The sequence below is a fragment of the Tetrao urogallus genome, assembly GCF_951394365.1.
Source record: "Tetrao urogallus genome assembly, chromosome: 7".
NCBI classification, from domain to species: Eukaryota; Metazoa; Chordata; class Aves; order Galliformes; family Phasianidae; genus Tetrao; species Tetrao urogallus.
The window spans coordinates 30,165,618-30,191,006 of record NC_136820.1 but is presented as its reverse complement, the minus strand read 5'-3'; the positions used below and the strand labels follow the sequence as shown (position 1 = coordinate 30,191,006).

The 25,389-nt window shown below is 40.0% G+C and overlaps 1 protein-coding gene across 1 annotated transcript; it reads left to right on the top strand.

Moving 5' to 3' along the window:
- Positions 1-9,376: 9,376 nt before the first annotated feature.
- Positions 9,377-16,001, top strand: STEAP1 (STEAP family member 1; the record flags this gene model as incomplete). The annotated part of the gene is made up of 4 exons (XM_079538226.1): positions 9,377-9,469; positions 11,298-11,810; positions 13,789-13,953; positions 15,744-16,001. 4 exons carry the CDS (start codon positions 9,377-9,379, stop codon positions 15,999-16,001), a joined length of 1,029 nt encoding a protein of 342 aa, XP_079394352.1.
- Between the last annotated feature and the right edge of the window lie 9,388 nt (positions 16,002-25,389).

Here is a 25,389-nt window from a genome sequence, read left to right as displayed (position 1 = left end):
ATCAGCAATGCTGGCCCTTTTGATCTGAGCACTTACCCAGTGATCAGAGCCTTAGAAATTGATTCCATTAGGAGAAAAAAAAAAAAAAAAAAGAAAAAAAAAAGAAGAAGAAAAAAAGAAGTAATGCGTACTTCTTTGTTGTGTTTATGTTACAAGTGAATTGCCCTGGATACAACAAAAATCAAGCAGTAGGAATAATTTGCTCTCCAACACAAACTTTTCTCCAGACAAATCTCTGACCCAAAAAACTGCTCTTAGTTTCTCCTTTGGACCATACTACAAGTGCAGCTTTAAGTCTGGACTCGCAGTTTAACTGCTCCAAGCTGTCCACCTCTTCAGTTGGCAGCATCTATGACAGCGCTAAGACATGCTCACCCTGGCAGCCTACTTCATGTCCAGTACTAAACTATAGTTTGTGGCAGCAACAGGTGAGAATCTGAAGGTGATACCTTGCAAAGAATAGTTAGGCAGCAGCCAAGAAAAGTTTCCGGCCACAACCAGTAGGAAAGGCCATGAAGATTATCAAAGAGCTGGAGCACCCCTACTTTGAGGATGGGCTGAAGAAAGTAGGCTTCTTCAGCCTGGAAAAGAGTAGTCTGCAGGGAGACCTCATCGCAGCCCTCCAATTTTAAATGCACTTGATAAACATGAGGGAAATCAACTTTGTACAACAGTAGATAGTGATAGGACAAGGGGAAATGGTTTTAAACTAAAGGAGGGGATATGGGAACACAGACACTGCAAGGATAGATTTAGATTAGATGTCAAAGGGAAGTTTTTGTACTGAGAGAGTGGGCAGGTTGCCCAGAAAGTCTGTGGATGCTCCACCCCTGAAGGTGTTTTAGGCCCGGTTGAATGAAGCTCTGGGCAATCTGGTCTGGTACTTCATCCAGCAGCTGGCAACCTTCCTGTGGCAGGGGGATGAAACTTGATGATTCTTGAGGTCCCTTCCAACCCAGGCCATTCTATGATTTTGTGATGATTCTGTGATCTGCCTGCAACTCTGGATCTTGGTTTCTTTGCTGTCTACTTGGATTTTGGTGTTTTCCCTGCTATATCTGTAACTTTCCTGACTCTGTGCTAGGTGAAAGCAAACTACAGCTAAATGGCCGACAACAGTAGCAATACTTTTTGAGGACTCTTCACTCACTTAGTTTTGACCTCATTTCAGTTCTCAGCAAGGCAAGAGGCATTTGCCTTTCTTGGTTGCCTGAAGATGAGAAGAGAGCCATGTGCAGTAGTATCAGTTATGTGTTCAGGTTGTCCAGACAATAGCACAATAACCCTACATCAGTTCTAGTCTTTGTCTTGAGAGTCCAGGAATTGTGTTGGGGAAAAAAAGAACTTAAAAAAAAGTCAAAAAGAAAAAGAAAAAACAGTTTAAAAACCCAATTCTATAAACAGAGTTTTCTCCACATTACCAAAACAAATCAGTTGCCAAATACAAACCACACAGTAATTTTTCTGCTTCATCTCAGTCATTTTCAGTCATTCTCTGAGGAATTATTGTTTTTGTAAAATCTCACTGGTGGAACATTGCCTTCCACTGTTGTGTTTTTCATTGGTATCCAACCAGAAAAAAAAACCCTCAAAAATACTGGGTGTTTCTTCCTGTGTCTTTCACAATATTTCAGCTTTAATATCCAAGTTTTTTCCAGGGTAAGCAGCAAAATGGGATAGACCAAGTCTATTCTCCTGACTGCATCTACTCATGAAGTACTGAATATACTCTTGGGAAAACTTGGGAATTGTGGTTGTAAGGACTTCTGGAGGTCTCCAGTCCACAATCCCCCTCAAAGTAAGATCAAGTTCTGGGTTGTACTAGGAGGAACAGTGCCAGCTGGACAAGACAAGCGATATTTCCCCTTCCCTCAGCACCTTTCATACCCATCAGCACAGTTGTATCCTGTTCTGAGCTTCCCACTAGAAGTGGGGCATGAGTGAATTGAGGTGATTTCAGCATGGGGCCATGTGGGACAAAAGCATACGACATACATGGAAAGGCTTGGGAAGCTGGTGCTTGTTTACTAAGACTAAATTCTGGAATCATTTGCCCAGGGAGGCTGTGCAGTCTCAGTCCTTGCAAAATCCAGTCCTAGTTAATGCTGCTTTGGGTGAGAGAGTGGAGGTGGTGGACTATATGATCAGTGAGGTTCTCTTCAGCCCTAACAATTCAGGGACTCTGTGAATTCAGCTATCACTCTGTATAGCAAAATTTGAAAAATTCCACAGTTCATCTGAATGTTCACTGTTCTCACAGCAAAGATTTTTTTTTGTAATATCCAATATGAAGTCTCAAACTGCAGTTTGCAGTCTCTGTCTGTCATACTCCTTAGCACTACCAGCAGGAGTTGAGCTTCACAGAATGGCTTGTGTTTGAAGGGACCTCAAAAGATCCAGTTCCAAGCCCTCTGCCGCAGGCTGGGTTAACAATCACTAGATCAGATTATGCAGGGCCCCATCCAACCTAGCCTTCAGCACCTCCAGGGATGAGGCATGTACAGCTTCTCTGGGCAGCCAGCACCTCACCACCATCTCAGTGAAAAATTTCCCCCTAATGTAAATTTCCCCTCTTTTAGTATAAAACCATTATCCCTTATCCTGTCACTATCAGACCACATAAAATGTTGATCTTTCTCCTGCTTACAAGCTCCATGTAAGTGTTGGAAGGCAGTAATGAGATGTCCCTGGATCCCTCTCAAACTGAATACGCCCAGCTCCCTCAGCTTTTCTTCGTAATAGAGGTGTTCCAGATCTCCAACCATCTTTCTGGCCCTCTTCTGGACCTGCTCCAATGACTCCACATCCTTCCTGTACTGGGGGCCCCAGACCTGGACACAGATGGACCTGGCTCCAGATGGAGCCTCACAAGAGCAAAGTAGAGGGGCACAATCATCTCTCACGCCCTGCTGCCAGCCTTCTTTTGGTCACCTTTATACTCCTCCTGAGAGCTTCTGCTACATTGCACCATACTTTGCTCTTCACCAAACTAAGTATGTTCATCTACACTCAGAGACTATTTGCTGCAAGCCCCTAGCCACTTTGGAAAACCTCTGCTGAATCTTCTCGAGCTGTCCTGGAAGCCCAGCCATCATTTCAATAGCTGAACCAGGCCCATTTGCACTTGTTTAAATACAGGGAACAGTTTCCAGCCTTCCATACCATTTCCCCTTGTACAGCATCATTTCTGAGCACACCAGGGCATGCTGGAGTCATCTTGCTGACAGTAAGAGTTAGCTTACTAAACAAGTTCAGAGCAAGAGGAAGTGTTGGGATGATTATATGCAGGCCTGTGTGTTACTGGAAGGCTGCACCACATTTCCCACCATTTGGCAAGTTGTCCTCGGAGCTCATAGTCCAAAGAGCAGTTGCATTTGTGAAAGACTTGCCCTGCCCACAGACTTCTTCCTGTATAAACTGTGGTGAAAACATTCTCCTGACTCACCACTGTCAGGTCATCTTGTCAGTGATGTAATCTTTTATTTTTCCTCCAGAAAATGCAATCTACCATTCCCTCATGTCAATATCACCCACAGAATCTGTTTGTAATGAAGAAGTGCTAAAACACAGACTGCACAGAGAGCCACCGGAGTGTTTATCAGCTCCAGAAAATAACCCATCACGCTTCAGCAGCTACAGAAACATGATTCTCACCCAGCTCATACAATAGTTACAGAATACTGACTTGCTTCTAAATGACTGGAGCTAGCTAAACTTGCACAAATTTAATTTTCTGTCAGTAAAATTTCCCCCATTCTGCACGTGCCAGGAAAAATTATCTCATTTTGAATCAACTCCTGATTCCTGTGGTGTTCCTACCTTCTCACACTTCTTGAACAGCACTTGCACAAATATCTGCACGAAGTTGTCAGCATGCAGCAGACTGATCTTGTTGGAACTGTCTGAGAGAGGACTGTCTGGCAGTTTGCTTTCTAGTAACCACATACATGTAGTGCTTTGAATATCTGGAAGTCATGCTTTGGAATAGACAACAAAGTTATCTCAGGCATTTTAATCTCCATGGACTGCTCCAAAAGTAATGCCTCCTATATTATTACCTTGCCCCCAGGGTCAAAGGCAGATGTTGGTGGTATAGCAGTAGAGGTTGAACCTGCCTACCAATATTCCATTACATTTTGTTGCCATGTGACAGAGGAATACTCTGACAAAATGGTGTCTGACATGGAAGTGTGTATGAAGCAGAGGTGTGGAATTGAATTCCTACATGCAGAACAAATGGCACCCACTGACATTCACGGATGCTTGCTGAATGTTTCTGGAGACCGAACAGTGGATATGAGCACAGCGAGATGGTAAGTGATGCATTTCAGCAGTGGTGACTTTCAGCAATGTGAAAGACAAGCCATGTTCCAGATGGCCATGCAAACTTTTGTAAGTGTTGCATGCAGGCTCTTGTTCATTACCAGCAAAAATGCATAGCTAATGGTGGTGACTACGTTGAAAAATAGTGTTTTGTATCTGAGAGTCTTCTCTATCAAACAGCATTATTGTGCTCTTTGTATCTGTTGTAGTTTCCATGGAAATAAGTAGGAGGAAGTACTTTCACATCAACCTAAGCACTTCTACCTTGTCAGAACCAACATAAAGTGTGGTTTCCATTTTTATTCACAGATAGGTACTGTACAGTCCTCAGGATGCAGGGACTGGTAATGTGATGACCAGAGCTACCAGAAGCACATGGGCAGAGCAGCTGCCTGGGCACTTGGTAACATGGTTCACTTGGGCCTGGCTTTCTGTCTCATCTTCTGAGAACAATTATTCACAAGCTGAGCTCTTGGGCATTTTATTAAAAAAGCTTAAACTAACATGGGCTGACCGGATGCTGAACCACCTCTTGAGCTACATTTTGGTCTATAAATGCAGTCCCTATACCACTAACTCACCCCAGTGACTTCCCACGAGAAGAATCACTGAGTAAGACGCTGCTGTCGACTTTTTTGGACAACAAACTCCGGCTCCGGCAGCCGGGCTGCAGCGCGCGCCCTCCGCTAGGTGTCCCCCTGCTGATGCTGCCGTTCACTGGGATGAAGCAGCCCAAAACCGACGGTAGGAAAAAAGGAGCCGAGAAGAAAATGATGTGGCGATTTCAGAAAGTGAGAGCATACATGAGAGCATACAAAACTTAGCAACCGTGGGGAAAAAAAAAAAAAAAAAAAAAAAAAAAAGCATATGGGAAATATGGGAAATAGCCTTCATGCAAAGCACAGAAAGCACAGACAAATATTCTAATGATGGCAACAGTATGGAAAAATTAAAAGTTACACTTTTGCTTTAACACAGGAGGGGTGATGACTCTACCCACACCCCTCCTAAGGCAGACACAGCATTCTGCTGCAGGCTGTGTCCATCGAACTTTTGTCGAGAAGGAAGAAAGCTGATATACTCCCAAGGTTAAAAAAAGGGATGGAATTTGGCGTGGTTTCTGCAGAGCCATCCCGGGGAAGGCACGATGAGCTCTGCGTGGAGAAATGAAAACATTCCTGAGGCGGACTGCCCGCGTGCTCTGCAATGCCAGCAAGCCACTAAATGCTGACATATCCTCTAATACGAAGTTTGCATGAAATAATGCCCGTCCGCACTGCTGTGTGACAAAAGTGCCTTTCCAGAATAACCAGCACAGAAAAAGGATAGGAGATGATGGTACTTGGAGGAAAAAAGAAAAAAAAAACCAACAAATGTAGTTTTTCAAGTGAGGATTACTCTTACATTCAGCTTTGTGCCAAGCTGCGGGAGCGACGAGTTGAGAAGGATCAACGAAGGGAGAACCGAGCGAAAGGAGAGGAGCAGGGGCGTGAAGGGCTGCATTTAGCGGAGCCAGTCTCCCTCCCTCTCCTTCCTCCTCCGGGGCGGGCAGGGCACAGGTGAATGCGCCCTTTGTCCCGGCGGGCCACGAGTCGCGGGCCCCGGGAGGCACTGGGAACGAGGGGCGGCCGGCCCGCGCCCCGCCGGCATCGAGGGCGGCGGGATGGGCGCGGAGGGCGGGGCCGGGCGGGGGGGTGGAGGCTGCGGCCGGCTCCCCCCGCCGCTCCCCTCCTTGGAGGCCGCCGGGCGCTCCGTGACTAACCTGAGGCCGCCTTCCCCGACGCAGTCGTACCGGCTCCCGCACGGCGGCGCCTCGCCCCCTGCTCGTGGAGCCTCGCCGTGTTCCCGGCCGCAACCGGGGGAAGCCCCGCGCTGCCGCCCCCCGCCGGGCCGAAGAAGCGATACCGCCGGCGGGCTGAGGTGGGTGCGCCCCGAGCGGCGCGAGGCGGCGGCGCTGGCCGAACTGCGGGCGGGCGCGTGGCCGGGCTGCCGTCGGCTTCCGGCGCGGGACGGGACGGGACTGGACGGCACTGAACGGGTCCCGGCGGTGGGCCTGGATCTGGGCTCCTCCGTCCCAGTCGCACTCCGACGGACGGGAGCGAGCTCCGAACCTTCCGTGTGAGGCTTTCCGGAGGGGCTGCGTGAGCAGATGGGCAGCACGACGAGTTCTTGCTGTCTGTAGGGTGCTGCGCCGTACATCAACCCAGTTGAAGGCAGGCGGCTGTCCGATCGCTGTCGCGTTGTCATCTCCCAGCGGTGCCAAAGGGGCAGTGGGACGCTTTCCCTGTCCCGCGTTCTCCCAGTTCTCCCATCTCTTCGTTGTTATCTCAGGCTGTTTCTTTTGGCCTTTTTTTTTTTTTTTTTTTTAATTCACAGAGCCAGTGCTGAAAACTCTTATTCAGGAAAACCTTTCATTGGTTTGGGAGGATGTTTTTGCAGTCAGGTCTCCCCGGTTTGGGTCCCTGCTGGTTCAGCGCTCTCATCAGCCTTGTTTCTCAGGGCTCACGACACTGGAAGCTCAGCTCTCTTCAGCTGCAGGCCCTCCATCCTCGTTCCTAGCTGGTGGTACTGCTGCCTTTGGGGTGAGGGGTGAGCACGGAGGACAGGCATTGTTACCCTGTTTTCTTTTAGAGCACTTGTGACTGACACATGGCTGCAATTGGTTTCTGTCTTCGACAGGACTTTCTTCAGACGTGTTCCGGACAGAGCCATGCTGTAGATGACTTCGTTCTGACGATTCATAACTCACTGAATAATAGAACTGTAAGTGTTCATATTTAGAGTTTCCCAAGGCTATTACTGTGTAATGTTATTGAGTGAATAAAAAAGTTCTGTGTTAACCCTGGTGTCAGAAGTCAAGTATGCTATAGTGGTTCAGCACCTATGCTTCCTCGCATGCAGTTGCATGGCTGTAACCCGTATGTTTCCCTGTTAGAGCATATATATTCACTCACACAAATTTATCTTCTTTTTCCTTCTTTTTTTCCTCCCTGCCACCTGAAGCATTAAGAGGGTATTTGAGATTCTATTAAAATAGATTCCCAAAATCAATTTTTTGAGCCAGCAAGTGACCAGCTCTTGATTTATTTATTTTTTTCTCTTCATGATATAATTTACTACATTAACACCAATACAGATCTTTAGCTAGAAGCTGTTTCTGGATTTGTCACTTCTAAGTTAGAAGTGATGGCAGCTCAACTCAGATGAGTTGAGTCTCCCACACAGAGCTTCCCAATCAAAAATTTACTTTTGGACCTCCTAGACAATGCGGTAGCCAAAAGAGGACAGTTCTAAAGAGGCTGGGATCACTGTCTAATCACCCTGTAGACAGGGGTATTAACAGCTGAAAGCTCAATTGAGGTCAATACAGAAAAAAATCCAAAGAAGCAGCAAAGATGTGAGTCATAAACTGCTTTAACAATTTTCAAAACTCAGTCTCATTACCCAAGAAAGCAAAATGTTAGATTCAGTGTTGTTTATGTCCTTCCCTTCCTCCCCCCCCCGCCCCTTCCCCACTTCATATGTTAAAAATCAGGGGGTGCAGTGTGAATGCCCTTAATATTCTGAGTTCCTTTAACAACAGATCTGGAAATCACATTGTTACCTGTGTTTTCCAAGTAAGTCTTTAAACTACTCTTTGCCATTGTAACAACTAGAAATACACTATATATCAAAACAGATAAAAGTAGAATTTCCTAACTAAAGGTGGGACTGGAAGAGCTGAGGCTTGGTGAAGATACCTGTGATAAAATCACTGCATTTATTTTTTGTAATAGAGAAAGAAAGTAGAAATGTGTTTGTAGCAGCATGTTTTCTTGTGTGCAGGATATACAGACTACCCATTAGCTGGCATAGAAAAGGGTTAATCGCTTGACCTTTGGAGAGAAGCACTTGTTGACCCTACTCTGCAACACTTGGCTAAAAGGTTATGCCCATTAGCAGGGAAAAACATCAGAAGATAAATACTCAGGAAAAGAATACTTAGGCGTTAGAAGTCTGGTCGCCTAGTAGAAAGCAATCCCTTCGACCAGACAGTAGAAGACTGTGAGACTCATCCACTGAAGAAACTATGCACAGAAAAATTAGATACAACTCTCCAAAAGTTTGATGGATGTAAAATAACCTGTATTTAGAAAATTAATATCATACATAGCAATTCAGCTGTTCAGTGGGATGTCTACACAGAGGAGCTAATTAGTCCCAGCCTTGAAGGCAGCCACAGAAAACTTACACTGGTCTGGCATTTTGAGCTCCCAGTGGTGTGGCACAAGCACATCTCTTCAGGCAGCGCGTGGCAAGGTGGTGAGTGCATTGGAAGTCCTTGGGGAAGTAACTCCTCGCAGTTGCTTAACAGCCTTCTCAGGACTTCTTCAGGGTAGTGTCTCTACTGCTGTCTTAGGATCTCTAGAGAGAAACACCTATTTTATTTTATCCCTTATCTTCCTCTTTGTTTTCTGGCTTCTGATTTCTTACAATCTTTAAGAATCATTTCTGCTGCTTCTAGTGGGTGATAAGAATTGAAAGTGTACCTTGGAGCAGCATGAACAAAGCTTCAGCTGGAGTTTCCTGACAATCTTGATGCCACAGGCTGACTGTAAAATCCATAAAACCTAAGAAGTATTAGCAACCACAAATTGATGTGGGTTTCTTATATCAGCAAGTTCAGCCTGTTATTGGATTAGACACTGTTTTGTTGAAGCTTTTTGTAAACTTATCAAAAATCCATCTTTATAACATTTTACTTGTTATGCCACAAACAAAAGCTGTTTCAAACCTTATTGTTCTATTTAAAAACTTTCACCCTGAATTAAATCTTTCATTCCACTAGTGATGCAGGCATTTAGCTTAAATATTACTTTTCTTCAGTTACTTTGTTCTGTTGATTCGTATGCTTTCCACTTTACTTAGGAAAAATAAAAATAACAACTTCTCTGTCAAACGGGTGGAGAAGGGGGAAGAAAACATTTTGTGGACAAAGAGGCCTCAAAATTCCAGTAGGGGATTATCAAAACCTGTTTTTCATCCTGTGTTTGTTTTGCAGGCAGTTTCTGCAATGGAGAAGAGGGAAGGTGATAGTCATACCGTTGACCAGAATGCATTTCAGAACATCACACCAAGAAGAAATAGAGAAAACCTTAGTGACTTGGTAATGTTTCTATAAAAGAGCAGTTCATATGTCATGCAGAAAATTGCAGTCTTTTGCTTGATTTTGTCCAAAAGCACCATGTTTCCGTAACACTGGCAGATCATCAGTGCTTTTAAAGTCTTCTCACAAATTGACATCAAGAGATTAAAAAGATGAACAACTGATTCAGTTAAATCACATTTCATAATTAAAAAATGCACAAGTCTTGTGCTAGTTAAAAGTGTTAAAATCTCAGTTTATATAATTTATACTAATATCACGTTGTGTAATGCATGAACTATGCTATTCTTCACTGTCTACAGAATACAAGTTACTTAGGATATACCTTCAGTGTTCATCAAAAATATACATTTTTATCATTTGATAAGCATCTTCAATTATAAAACCCTAATAAAGACTATGCCCTTTAATTTTACTCTGAGGCACTATAGGCAAATCAGTCAGACATGCAGGAACGGGCTACCTTGACTCCATTTAAGATTTTATGGCAAGATAGCAATGTACTTTTGTTATCTCACAGTTAATAGAAAGCAAAACACCCTGTATTGGAGAGGATGAACACAAGACTTGCATCCACTTACCCTTGTGTTAATCAGTTAATCAGTTTCAATATATTTGATTCTTAAGAATAAAAACAGGTAAGATCACAGAAATAGGCAAATCCCCTGTATCCTTACAGAATGATTTGAAGTTGATGATCATGAAGGCCATGAAAGTCTTTTCCAATCTAAATGATTCTATGATTCCGTGAATGCCAACTTACATCTTTAAAACTACTGGTAGCTACCTTCCTCAAGCCTGACATTGCCGTATCGTTTTCTGGAGACTGGGACACCTGCAACATTAGCCATTCTGAAGCTGAGCTGTTGCCACACTAGTTCAGCTTCACTTTACGTTTCACTGGAATACTAGAAGGAGTTGCATGCTTATTAATGCTGTGTAGTCCCAGCCTCCCCCCTTGGACAGCTGTCTGCTGCATCAACTGCAAAGTCCTGCTGTTGATGCATGCATGGATTTCCATTTTGATCAAACACCTCTTCTCCAGACCATAAGAGCTGGGCAATCTTTAAATATGTTATCTCAGTGTAAAACAGTGTGTAATACGCTAATATTTTGTCCCAGCTTAGCTCCTCCTAAAGCCTGTGATAATTCTGCCAGCATCTTCAGTGAAACTAGAACCAAATAATGACAACTTGGCAGTAAAAGATTCAGCTTTTTGAACTGGAGTGACTCAGTTTCACAGGTTTTCATAAACGCTACGAGAACATTATTGCATTTAGGGTGGACAGAAAGAAAAGCTGGGAATTGAGCCTGGAGTTGAAAGCGGCACAACTGATATGCTATATCCCAAATATTTTTACTTACAGCTTTATTCCCTAAATTAATTGTCATTAAAACAGCAGTGACTAAAAGAACTATTGTACTTCACGTCTCTGGATTCTGTTATTGCACATATTTATTTGAGTTACTTCAACAAATCTGTAGCTGAAATGTGAAATCTTGAACACTTATCATAAGAAGCTTTAGTGATGTTTTATATAACGTAATCTTCTCTTGTGGTATAGTTAACTTCCTGGAATGAAAATCTATTTTGAAATCACCATACATAAGGAATGTAGAATAGAAAATCAACACTAAAATTGCTCAATTACTGACTGTACTATTTGAAACATATTTTTCAGCTACCTTGTCTCTCACAGTGTGTGTGTTGGTTTTGAACAGTTTCAGTAATGAAACTGCATAGCATACAAGTTATGATAGCAAATACTGTGATTACAGTTTTAATCTTCTTTTGTTCTCGCTGGTATTTCCTTTTTGTCTATTCCAGAATGTGGATATGCAAGTCACCAATCCACCAGAAGTAACTGCACTTTTTAACTTACATCAAGCACATCATTTTAGTGAGTTTGAATACTCTTCAGAGCAACACTACAAGCAGGATCTGTTCCCCAGGTGGCACTTGCCACTGAAGATAGCATCTGTGATCTCATTATTGACATTTATTTACACTTTTCTGAGAGATGTCATATATCCTTTTATAACAAAAAATGAAAATGTTTTCTATAAAATTCCAATCCTTGTCATAAACAAAGTCTTACCAGTGGTTTCAATTACCCTTTTAGCACTGGTATATTTACCAGGAATATTAGCTGCTGGTTTCCAGCTGTACTTTGGCACTAAGTACAAAAGGTTTCCCTTGTGGCTGGATAGATGGATGTTGTCAAGAAAACAATTTGGACTTCTCAGTTTCTTCTTCGCTGTGATGCATGCCTGCTACAGCCTATGCTATCCGATGAGAAGATCATACAGATACAAGTTGCTGAACTGGGCATTCCAGCAGGTATGATGGGTTCAGAAATTGCCTCTGATTTGGAAGCAGTTCCCCACATAGCACAGTAAAGTAATGGAGCAGGACCTACTAGTTGAAGCATGTAATAGGGAGTCAAAAGTCATCACAGCTGTGCCAGTGTGTATTCAATAAGTCACTCTCTTCATCTAGGAATTTTTGACTTGGTGTATAATAATTAAAACTGCCTCACAGGTACACGTAAGTCTTTGGCACAGTATTAATTTAGTGTGGATTAGTTTTCTCAGCATCAGTGGAATCAACTATCTACAAAAACTGCTGCACACGCTATTCTTAGACATCATCTTTGTAAAGTGAATTATCCAGCAAAAAGCTGAGCTAAATTATAATAATTTTTATTTGCCACAGGCTAAACGTGTGAACACTGATGACTCTACAGTTTGGCTGCTACACAGTAACTTGTTAAAACAATCCAATTAAAATAATTTCTATGATGGTTCCAAGTCATGGGCAATGAATGGCTTGCAAAGCTATCTAAGGTTCTCTGTTACTAGAGAGTATATACTACGTGTATATATCACTCTGAGAGCCACAAGTATTCCATTATAAGGAATAGTCCAGTATAGGGTGTAAACTGCAAAGGTAGTTCTAATATCCTCAAAGTGTAAGATAACGTTTTATAAAAAGCAGAGTAGGATGTTTTCTTAAGAATTCTTTTAAACAAAACAATGAAAACATTGAAGATCACCTTTCCTGGTAGTCTGGCTTGAATGGTTTACCAGAGATTTCTGTGAGATTCCAGTTCTTAAATGCAGATGAAGAAATTATCATATTTGTAGCATATTATATGATGGTGATCTCAATAGCATCAAAGAACTGTTACAAATAGGAGAAGCTTTGACATCCACTTATTATTTACATTCAGATCAACCACTGTATTCTGCGCAGCTGAATGCACCAACTTGTTGAATACACAGGACTCAGCAGCTATTCTGGCACGATAATGTCGTTAAGAATGCTTGCTAAATTTACACCATAAAACAGTGCTGTAAATATATTTCCTGTTGTTATAAGCTCCCAGGTATGGTATTTAGTTAGAGATGGAATTTTTTTCGTCAAAGAGTAAGATTTCTCATGCTGTGAAGGCAGGCTAACGTGCCTCAGAACAAGTCTTTTCTGAGCCAAGATGCTGATGCAATCTGCACATTCTTTTCATTCAAAGCCTACCTTTGCTCTGCAGATACCAGTGGGGACTTTTTCATTGCAGTTAAATGACTGTTACATTCAGAAACATTCAAACAAACAAAAATACCGTGTTTCAAATCTTACTTCCTAATTACCATTGTGAAAACAACTGTACTTTATGAAAGTTGCTAAGTGCACCAGAAAGCCAATTGTATCCTGGGCTGCATAAAAAGAAGCATGGCCAACAGGACAAGGGTGAGATGATTCTTCCACTCTATTTCACTTGAAAGGAGTCTTGAGACCCCACATGGAGTACTGCATCCAATTCTGGAGTCTCCAGTACAACAAAGACATGAGCATGTTACAGCAAGTTAAGAGGAGAGCTGGGAAAATAACTAGAGGGCTGGTGCACCTCTGCCATAGAAAATGTCTGAGAGAGTTCAGGTTGCTCAGCCTGGAGACAAGAAGGCTCCAGGGAGACTTTATTGTGGCCTTTCGGTATATAAAGGGAGCTTACAAAAGAGATAGAATGATTTTTTACAAGGGCATGTAGTGACTGAACAAAGTGCAATGGTTATAAACTGAAAACAGAAAGATTTAGATTGGATATAAGGAAGAATTTTTTCATGGTGAGGGTGGTGAGACATTGGAACAGGCTGCTCAGAGAGGCTGTGGGTGCCTCATCAATGGAAGTGTTCAAAGTCAGGTTGGGTGGGGCTTTGTAAAACCTGACCTAGTGAAGCATCCCTGCCCATAGCGGGGGTTTGGACTATATAGCCTTTTAAGATCTCTTCCAGCTCAAACCATTCTGTGATTCTTCTTGCAGGTCAAACAAAAAAAAGAAAGTGCCTGGATTGAACATGATGTTTGGAGGATGGAGATTTATGTGTCCCTAGGAATTCTGGGACTTGCTTTGCTGGCCATATTGGCAATAGCATCAATCCCATCTGTCAGTCACTCTTTGACCTGGAGAGAGTTCCATTATATTCAGGTATACATTTCATGTCATCAACTCCACATTTTTAGGACTGCGTGTTTTCTGCTGACATCATCCATAGTTAAAAGTATCAAATACAGAATAATTAAAGAAACCAATGTGAAAGTTTATTCAGCATCCTTTGTTAACCGCTTCACACACACACACAAAAAAAAAAAAAGAGGAAAATGTTCATTTCATTTGTTATTTCAGCAGGAGAAAATACTGTCATGGTCAGGGCATACAGAAAGCTCCAAATTACCTTTTTTTCCTCCTCTGACCTGGTGAAATGTCAACAGCAGTTATTCTTAGGTCAAAGACTGCTGGTGTTTTAAGCATTTAAGACATCTTCTGTGCCTTTTATGTTTCAGGAAAGCTTTGTGTGAACTGGAAGTAGGTGGTACTGATCCAGTTCGTAGGGTTGCCATACGGCATGGGATTTCACTGCACAAGAACTGCTTGTTGCACACTTGAAGCCACTGTGGCTATTCTGTACTGCCTGAGAAGTACCTGGTGCCTAGAATGTCCAGAAAGCTCGTACCTTCTGAAATGCAAAGGTTTTCCATCTGCACTGTCACCAGTCACACAACCCACTCCAAACTAGTATTCTGAGAATGAGGCATTCTGAGAAGGAGAAGACACAAAATCAAACCCACCTCATAATTAGTTTTTCTACAGATGTTTGGGGTACTTTTTCACTCACCTAAGTATTTGCTTCTTAGTTCACTGTATATTGCATAATAATAACACAAAATATAATAATATATTTTAAGATAATAATAAAATACAATAATAATCAGGCATAGTTCTGCATCAGTATGATCATAGTGTGTTAAATAAGCACTGAGCTAGATCTCTGAACACCAAAATCTGAAAATTTGAAGACCTATTGAGCACCTATAATTTGAAAACATGATATCAATTTGAAATGTAGATATGAAATGTATATTTTCAGACAATGATTTGGGATTCTGTCCATTCTATTTAATGCACCAGTTGCAGGAAAAATTTGTCAGACTTACATAGACTGTATAGGAGGGAGTCTCCCAGTGCATGATTACTTCTTGTATTAAATGATCATTGTGAAGAAATCCATAATAATAATAATAATAATAATAATAATAATAATATCCAGAAGAATAATAGTAATATATTGGATTAGTTTTATAAACAAATAACTTGTATATTTAAAAATTATTTCTTATTGATTTAGAAATTAGAAAGGCAGTGTTGGACTTCACACTGATGGCAATTCCATTTTTGTAATAAAAACAAGGTTATTATGTACACAGGAAACTCAAAACTGCTACTGACTCTGGCATAACTCTTCCTTTCCTCTTGAAATTCACATCCTAAGTCAAATTTATCATAGTACTATGCTTACTACAGTTACTGATTTAAATTGACTTTAAAAATTCCCTTTGCAAACAATTGATTGAACTGCTCATAAACTTGCTTTTGAACTCATAGTAATTTATCAGAAAAGACATCAGGATGCAGAGGACATCCATAAATTGAGATACTGAGAACTGACCCATTTTTGGGAATCTTTTATCTCTTCTGTATATTATCAGTATTACAACAATAGCAGAAAAATGTGCCCCCTGCTTTTTTTAAAGGTAGCATATAGGTGTACAATTGGATGCTAGAATTATAGGCCTAAAATTTTAATTAAAACCTAATGTTCTCTTTTCTACCACTTAGATGTGTTGGTTGAGGACCTTTTTGATCTCCATATTTGCTTAACAGAGTAATCTTTTGCCAAGCTGGAAAAAATAAATGACTTATTATCTTTCTTTTTTCAGAGCAAGATGGGATACATAGCTCTGCTGCTGTGCACAGTTCATGCACTGGTGTTTGCTTGGAATAAGTGGGTTGATGTTAACCAATTTATCTGGTACACACCACCTTCATTTATGGTAGCAATTTTTCTTCCTATTGTGGTCCTGCTCTGTAAATGCATACTGTTCTTTCCATGTTTCAGGAGGAGGATAAAAAAGATTAGATGTGGTTGGGAAGCTAATACACAGACCAATCAAACCAACCTGACTTCCAGACTATAGATCAAATATGGACATTCCCTATCTGATGCATGTAAATGTGCTCAAGTCAACAAAATGTTTACTTGCGAGCTTTGTTTTCATCTATTTCTTAGATGTTTCATGTTTACTTTTCATTTCAGCCGCAGGGGTATGGAATACCTGATGCAATTTGAACTTCTGTTGTGACAGAAATTGGAAAGATTAATTTCACACTTTAATCTATTTGGTATTCTGGTATTTGATCATTTCTTTCTTCTGACTCACTGCTCTTAAAATGCCAGTGCTTCATTGCTTCAATCGTAATTCTTTCACTAGAAAATGCAATCATAAATCACTGCTCCAGATGACCACAGAAAGTAAATAAATCATTACACCACAAAATCCAGGAATGTTTTCTGTATCTCACAGCCATGTTTGTTCCCTGGTTAAATCTCAGTGTTATGAAGGGGGGACAACTTGAGTATTTATTGTCCTGTTTCCCGTTATATCCTGCATCTTACATTTAACTGCAGAAGGGATCCTTTAGCACTAGAGCCAAATGAAAATCTGCATTCCCACCATGTCTTGAATTTAAACAATCAAGTAAGCAGAAGTCTGGGGAACATTACAAGGGAAATCTTTCCTGAGGCTTAGGCACAGTCTGAAAAAAAAAGAGTTTTTAGGTTCAGATCTACATCTTATACAGGACTAGGTGTGTCTGTTTATTTAGAACTATAAAAATGTTTTCATTTTTTTTCCATGAACATATTCTTTTGTTTCTGATGCTGGAAGTTTTCCATGCTTTTGACTTAAGCCTGCAGTCTTTGACACGTGCTAATCTTTATTAGCACAGATTTTTCCAATGGGGATAGCTCACACATCAAGTAAATACGTTTTACCATTTTACTATAGGGCCAGCACAATTATGTGACTGGAAGAAAATTATTAAAAACTGGCGCTTGAACCTTGACAATGATTTGGTGATATTTTTGTGTGAAACTACTGCTGAATGCATTTGCTTTTACTTAAATTTTAGTGTAAGTTGATGAAACTTCACTTTCTTTGTTTTACATAGGTCTGCCTGAATGCCTTAACTGAACAATTCATTTGTTAACTTCTATTTTAAATACTTTAAGCAGCAGTTAATATTTTCACACAGCATCAGAAACATTGTTGCAGTTTCCCTGCATGAGCTGACTGGGACATGGATTGATGATGCCACCTATTGCTGGAATCATCCAAATGAGAATTGCAGTGGTTCTGGTATTAAACAAAGAAGAAAATGTCTGTGTAAGAGAATATGTAATACATGGTGCTAATGATTCTGTTTTACATTTGTGGACATGGTTCACTGAGTGCAAATATCAAATTAAATAACTATTCCTACATTTTGTATTTTCCTGGTTTTAACTCCATTCAGTTATTGCAGCTTAGAAGTTGTGCTTGTGTTTTGCACTCAATGTTTTACTTTGAAAATAATGGGAACATGGTGGCCTGTGTAATACAGACTGAAAAGACTTGAGTGGCATTGTGTGTCGGTAATGCATGACAGAGGTGGGCACTAAAACACAGAAAGCCTGCCTGTGAACTTCAGAAATTTCTAAAGGGAAATGGTTGTTGTCAATAGATCAGCATTTACATTTCTTTATATATATAAATATATATATATATATATATAGGAAATAAAATTAATTAGAAGTCATGTTAGAGAGAAAAAATATCAAAGGCTTACTTGAAATATTAATTGCACTTGTTGTCAGGAGTCATACAGTTTTGCTTTATTTTTTCACTGAAACAGATTAAGACCAGTGCAACAACAAAGTAATTAAATTCTCTTCTACCAGCTACTCTTCTAGCTAATCAGAAGTTGTGTTTGAATTTACCATTTAGGACTAAGCTGAGATTTTAAGTACTGCAAAGCAACCCCAGCCTTTAACAGATTAATGTTTGTTTTTATCAAAATGGGTTAAATTGCTCTCTCCGGAGGCAGCTCTGCTGTTCCCCTACTAAGAAAGTCTGCAGAATTTAGTGCAGTCTCCAATTTTGCTAAATTCTGGTCAAATCGTTGGCTTTGTTGTTTACAGCTGATCATAGAAGTCAACCCTTTGAAACAGGAATGAAAACTGAAGAGAGATTAATGAAAACACTCCTTGCAAGAGGCCATTCAAAACTATTTGTATGACATGTGCAAAACAAAATCTCAAATATGAGCCAGGTTTTCTGTCTCATTGCCTTTTATTTAGAAAGTAATGTTGAATACTGTTGAACGCTTACAGCCAGAATTTGAGACCTTATATCAAGTCTGTTTTCTGCTTTAGTCTTTAGTAAACTGTTCACCTCTAAGTAACTCACCAATCTGTAGTACTGGAGTAGTATTCCTTCACAGGATGTTGCAACAGTATGTTCCAGCTTTTAAAGCATGCAAATACAACAGGCGTGGGGAAGATCATGTAAGGAGTAAAAAGGGCTACAGAAGAAAATGCTATCGACAACATTTTATTTCTCCCTTCGTAATAGATATAATTTAGTTCAACATTAATTAAAATAAATGTGTATGTGCCTTTTAGTTCACGTAGCTCGTTCAAAATTCAGTGTATTAATATGCCTATGTACTACTAAAGTAGTAAAATATAGAAATGATGTTTATGCCAATTTGAGGCACTTACTTGTATAATAATTATTTTTATAAAATCATGCATCATTAAATGTTTCAATGTATAGATTGTGTCTGCCACTGTGCAATGTACATCCAGACCTGTATAAGGACAAAAAAGGTATTTTAAAACTAGAAGAGCTGCTGATGGTAACAATAAAATGTCTTCATTCAAGGGAGATCATTCTCCCCATGGTGACTGAAGAGTCTGGAGTTTCCAAAGGAGAGAAGGTAACTATATGAAAAACCTAATGGATACTTTGATAGGGGAATGTAATGAAAATAAATTCTGACAGATCTTTTAACTGACAGTCCATATATTCTAGCATTTGTATAAGAATTTGTGAGAAGGATCAGAAAGCTCAGCTAGTTGTGGAGTGTTTTAAAAGAAGACCTATAATCCCTGAAAACATTGATTAAATACCAGGAAAGATCAAGAATAATGAAGACATTCAGGAGGAAAAAGTAATACAGACGTATTTGGTAGGAATCCATCACTCTAGTGTAAGTGGTTTTGCAATGCTTCTACAAAAGCTGCAAATTCCCTGAGTTGTTACATATCACAGATATAATTAAATCAGACATATAGAACCGAAACTCACTAGAGAAAGAACTTTTAAATTGTTAAAGGGACTTGAGGAATTTTGTGCCAAGATTACATGGGATAACCAGATCCCATACTACTACTCTGAAAATGTGCCCAGGAAGCCAGAACAAGGGCTGTGCTGGCTCTGGTTTAATGTCAATTCCTGTTGACAGCAGTCTTTACTGTAACCTGCCCCTCCCTTTGGCCACTCTTCTGGTTCTCTCAGTTCTTCTAACAGAAGAGTTTAAAGTCATGAAGTTAATCAGACCAGGGAGTTTGATTCTATTAAAAGTAATGCATGGAAAAGAATGATTCATCCAGATCCATGCACTGGTGTAATTAATTTCACAGCCATGCATACGTCCAGCATGAAGGACAGGAAGAGATATTAAATTATAGAATTGTATAATATCTCTGAGTTGGAAGTGACCCACAAGGATCACTGAGTCCAACTCCTGGCTTCACACAGCACCACCCAAAATCCAAACCCTGTGTCTGAGAGCACTGTCCAAACACTTCTTGAACTCTGGCACTTGGGGCCGTGACCCTGACAAGCCTGTTTCGTGCCCCAACCAACTTCTGGTGCAGACCCTGTCCCTGATCCCCACCCGCCCCTCCCCTGACACAGCTCCATGCTGTTCCCTCGGGCCCTGCTGCTCAGTGCAGCCCCTCTGCCTCCTGTGAGGAGCTGCAGGCTTCCCATCAGCTCCTCTGCTCTGGGCTGAGCAAACCCAGGGACCTCAGCTTCTCCTCATACATCTGCCCGCTAGACTAATTTTCACCATCTTCATAGCTCTCTTGGACGCTCTCTAATAGCTTTATGTCCTCCTCACATGGTGGTGCCCAAACCTGCACACAGTGCTGGAAGTGAGGTTGCAGAGCAGTGGGATCTCGCCCACTTGCAGTGCTGGGCCTGCTGCTGATGATACGGCCCCATGATACGGCTGGCTGTCAGGGCACACTGCTGCCTCATGACCTCAGCCAGAACGCCCCTCAGGTCCCTTTCCATGGGGCTGCTCTCCAGCTTCTCTTCCCCAACCTGAACATAAATCCATGGCTGCCCCATCCCAGGTGCAGAATCCAGCACTTGCTTGTGTTCAGTGCTGTAAAGATAGTTTTTAAACATTTTATACCTTTATAAGTGCCCCTAAAACTGAAAGCTTAAATTATTTCATCCAATTCTGGTAGCAAGAATGTTCCACTGCTTCACTTATTTGTCAAGTTCTTAGTTTTCCATGACTCAGTAGGGAAAAATGTGTTTTAGAAGTTATCAACAAAAAACACAACTGACTGAACTCTACATGACTGTGGACTATGTGGCTTCATTTGAGAAATGATGAGGAATGAATTCTTCCTTTCTTTACTGCTACCTCCACAATTTTTACTTTTGTCCCTTGATAACATTAAACATGTTAAATATTGCTGAAACACAGACTAATTTCTTTTAAGCTGATTTTCTTAAAATTAAAATAATTGTTTAAGAGAACAAAAGAAAAAACAAAGACAGATTTTTGAAAGTATGCTGAATCCACCCTTGAAGAATGTAGTCTGCTGTAATCACTTTGTCAGGGGCTGATCATTGCCACTGATTTTTCTCAGCACTGCCAGGATTTCTTGATCTTATCAGCATGTTCTGTTCCTGATAATAAAATAACTTATTTTGGTAAGACCTTGAACTCTTTAATCTCACTGAATTCAGTTAAGTCAAAGCTCAACTTTTTTTTCAACAAGTTGAATTTTTCCATAAATTTAATTTATGGATATTTGTGTGTTGGGGCTAATTTACTAAGTGTGCTAAGGAATATTTTGTCCTTACATTTAATCTGTGGAACTCACTGTTAAAAAAGAAGTGTGGCATGTATGGAGTTTTTTGAATGTCCAGTCAATGTTATAAGTTATAGTCATGAAGCCTTGATGTACAAGCTTACATTGTTTTGTTGGATGTACTTTGCTGAAAAAGGAATATTGAACGTGAATGTCTCCATTGCTTGAAAATCTATAAAATATATTATTGCTGGACTTGAAGAATGGGCACATAACACTTCTGTGATTAGTCTTCTGCCTTTTTGTTCAGTCCTGTGATTCACGTACTAGACAGCACTTCCTTTATCTGTCCCCCAGTACTTGTGCACATATCGGAATAACTTTTGAACAGTGCACCCTATTCATTCAAAAATGCTCAATTTGGGGAAATCTATACAGTCAGGAGGGGAAAAAATGGGGGGAAAAAAAAAGCAGCAGAAGAAATGAATAGAGAAAGAAAAAAAAAAGAGCAACTTGCAGAGAACCTTGGGCATCTCTGCTGCAGTTTGGAAATCTAACAATTGTTTGATGAGATTCATTATTAAAACAGGCTTTCTCTTGTACCTTCTAATTTCCAGTAGAGTTAGGATTTTCACAATATAATTAAAATAAATAATATAATATACATTAAAATAAATAATATACATTATTTATTCCCAATTAATTAGTTACGGAGAAGGGTATTCTGGGACAGAGGAAGGGTGGGACTATGAAGCTATGCGAAGAAGCATTAACATGGAATGGAAAGAAACAGGACAACTGGAGATTTCATTATGCAATGAAAGGGGCACAAAGGAAAGGAATTTAATGAATGCGATATCATCAAAATAGTAGGGAACAGAAATTTTTAGTATAGGATATGGTTAAAATGAAGGATGAGTCAATGATGGATAGCATGGAATCTGAAGAGCCTGAAGTGAATCTGTGAAATGGATGAGATGTAAGTTTTTTCCACATGCAGCTGCAGAGTGGAACAAATACAAAGAACCCAAGTGTATGCAAAGCTCAGCCTGCAGAACCTATTAAGTTGCAACCATGTCTCCATCCCTGGGATACCATTTGAGATATTTCTGGGGAAATCCAGTCACAATCCACAGATATGTATGAACATCAGCAAGGTTATAAGTAATTTGGAGGAATTATCCTCTGAGATGTAGCCCTACAATTTTATTTTGGATGCAGCACATAACTGTTTCCGAAACTGGAGGGACACAAGCTATGGTTTTTGCTTCACTTTTCATAAAAGTTTAAATATAAACTGTTTTATTTTCAAATAAATTGTGCTTATATTGGAACAGACATTGCTACTTTGCTTCCTGGTAAACTGTACAGAGTACTGTGTTAAATGAAGGAGAGCATTTATTTAAGACACAACCAAGCTAAACCACTCTTAAGCACTGCCTACACAAAATAAGGAACCAACTGAAACCAGGGAACTAGATGGTGCATTAGACTACATTTAGAAAAGTAATAGCTAATAACTTCAGGTTTTACCCTTGTTTTGATGTCTCTATTCTACTGCACATATTTAATCCTCATCATTTATAGGCAAAATTCCCAGAGAATGGGACTCTTACTTAGCTATTCAGAATCAGGGTTTTTCCTTTGCAGATACATAAATAAATAGGGTCTGCTTTTTTGATAGAATCACAAAAAAAGTTGCTCACTCTCTCCAGTCTGGGATGGACTCTATTCTGCTGTGGACCACTCAACAAAACAGCCTCTAAAAAATGTCAAGACTGTGATATGCAGTATATAGCACAACACTTGACAAGCTCATTTAATACACTTTTCCTCATTCTCTTGTTCATGTTCCTCATTGATCCACCTTGATCCTTCCTATTCTGCCCCTTCCTTCCTTTTCTTAAATATCCAATAAAAATTATTTCACATTTATTATGCTACATACTATACAGTGTGATGTTGTTTTTAATTTTTCTACTGCTCTCATGCAAAACCTCTGGTCTGCAGATTTGTGAAGGAAATTTGACCTCAAGAGCTGAAGTCCTAAACTGTTACTAACATAAACATGCTAGTCCATGCTCAAACGGTGATCAAGCCACAACATAGCCTGTGCTTCAATCAGATGCTTTGGTATTCAAGCAAGTATTAAAATATTTTAAATGACTCTTGCAATATTTTTTTCAATATCCATGTTTCACCTCTGTTCTTGGTTATCAAGTCAGCTGACAAAAATATTTGCTCTGGATATGATTGATTATATTCTAAAAACAATGCTGTTTTTCCCACAGCTTTGGGTCCAACAGTTGTTGCAGGCACAAGATGACATTTTTAGGACCTGCTGTCTCACTCCAAAGATGCCTTTTAAGATGAGAAGCCATGAACCAGGAAGAAGTTGTTTGACCTTCTATAACTTGCAGCACAAAGCAAACGGTGTTTCAAAATTTATAGGGAATAGTGGAAAGGTCTTGTGCTCTACACAAGGCCACGGAACAAAGATTCTTAGTTGTGCCTCAACAATGACTATGGAAAACCACAGTCAGAGGTTTCCTTCCTTCAGATTGTTTTTGGTATATAAAATCTATCTACCAGATAATAAAAGCAGAAACAATACTCACTGCTATTTGCATTGCCTTAAAAATGAAATAATAACCCTGGATCTTTTCTGGCTTTTGTTGGTTTGGGGTTGGTTTTTTTGTTGTTGCTTTGGTTGTTTGGGCTTTTTTCAGGGTGGGTGGGGTATCTGTCCCCTGTTTTCAATGAATCAGCCTTAATTTGTACTTCCTGCTGGGAAGAAGGATACACTCTGTCTTGTTTCACATGACCTACTAAGTATTCTCAACTCTGGCTTACTAAATGGGCTTTAGAAAGGATTTCTTTTTCATTCCTTCTTTCTTTCCTTCTTTCTATCTTTTTTCTTTTTTTTTTCTTTTTCATTTTTCTTTCATTCTTTTTTCTCCTTCTCCCTTCCTCAAAAAAATATCTAGATGTCTTTGTTTATTTATTTCAGTTTGTCTTTCTTTCCTTGCCTGAGGTATTTGAGAATCCATGTGGCTGAGAGGGGCAGTGACACCTGGAGTGCTGGGTCACAGGGGACATCACAAACTGATGAAATACAGAGAGCAAGGGGACAATACTTCAGTCGAGGCAAAAACAATTATTTCTTGTTCTTTGTTTAGCTAATGTTTAGAACTTCTTAAAAAGAGTACTTTTGTAAAAAACATCATCAAATTAATTAAAAAATCAGAACACAAAAAAATGCATCTCTCCAAAAAAAAACAAAAAAAACCAAAAATCAAGAAAAAAAACCACAAGTTTCAATTTTCTAAGTTTCTCAGATCAATTTTGTCTTTATAAAGAATGTTTAAGAGGTACAAGTTTTATTCTGAAAATAATTGCTGGCAACCCTAAGAAAAAAAAAAATTAGTTGGCCTGAATGTTCCCATCTGGAAAATACTGCATTTTTCTGCTAAGGTACAAAATTGGCTGTGTTCTGGCTAGTATGCCAGATTTGGGTTTGGGTTTGTTGCCCTGATAGGAAGCAAATTTTTGTGTGTTTATTTTCACTTGTTTTCCATGGGGAAAACCCTGGGGCTTTGTTTTCCCTTTGCCAAGAGGAAGAACCAGAATATCTGTCTCCATTTGCAAACTGGAAACTCCTTTGTTATGTTCCATCCCTTAAGGGAAGAAATAATAATGCTTCCCTGGACTCTCCTAAAGAAAGCAAAACACCTGCTAAAAAAACATAGTCTCCTATTTTTTTAATAGATTAAAGGCAGTCCTTTAGCAAGACGTCTGTAAATTATATTGTCTACAGATCTTTGTATATAATCCAAGAGAGCTATCTAATCCAATTTCATCATTTCACTGAATAGACATGGTCCAATTTTGTAATGAGTTTTACATGTATGGAAGGTATATAAATATCTTTCCCTCATGGAAAACCTGTTTGAATGTATCAGGAAGGGAGGCCATAGCTATTTTGATTCCAGTTTTAAACATGAGTATTCAAACAGTAAGACCTCAAAAACATAAAACATAGGATCAACTGAAGCTCTCCAAATTGTCTTAATGTTTAAATGTACACATATAAACTTAGTGCTATCTGTTTAAATAGGCTGGTAAATGACAACTCAAGAAGTTTTCTTGCTTGCCACTGTGCACAAAAGCTAAAGCCAGATAGGTTTGCACACAGGCAGCAAAAGGATCACATTAAAAACAAAACACAAAATGGAGAAAAGTACAGTGGTGCAATTGCCAAGGACCACTCTTGTTTTCTTTGTCACAGAATCAAAGAATCTCCTGAGTTGGAAGGGACCCGTGAGAACCATCCAGTCCAACTGTTGTCTCTTGAGACAACCTAAGAGTTAAACCAAATACTGAAGATCATTGTCCACACACCTAAGAGCATTGTCCAAATGCTTCCT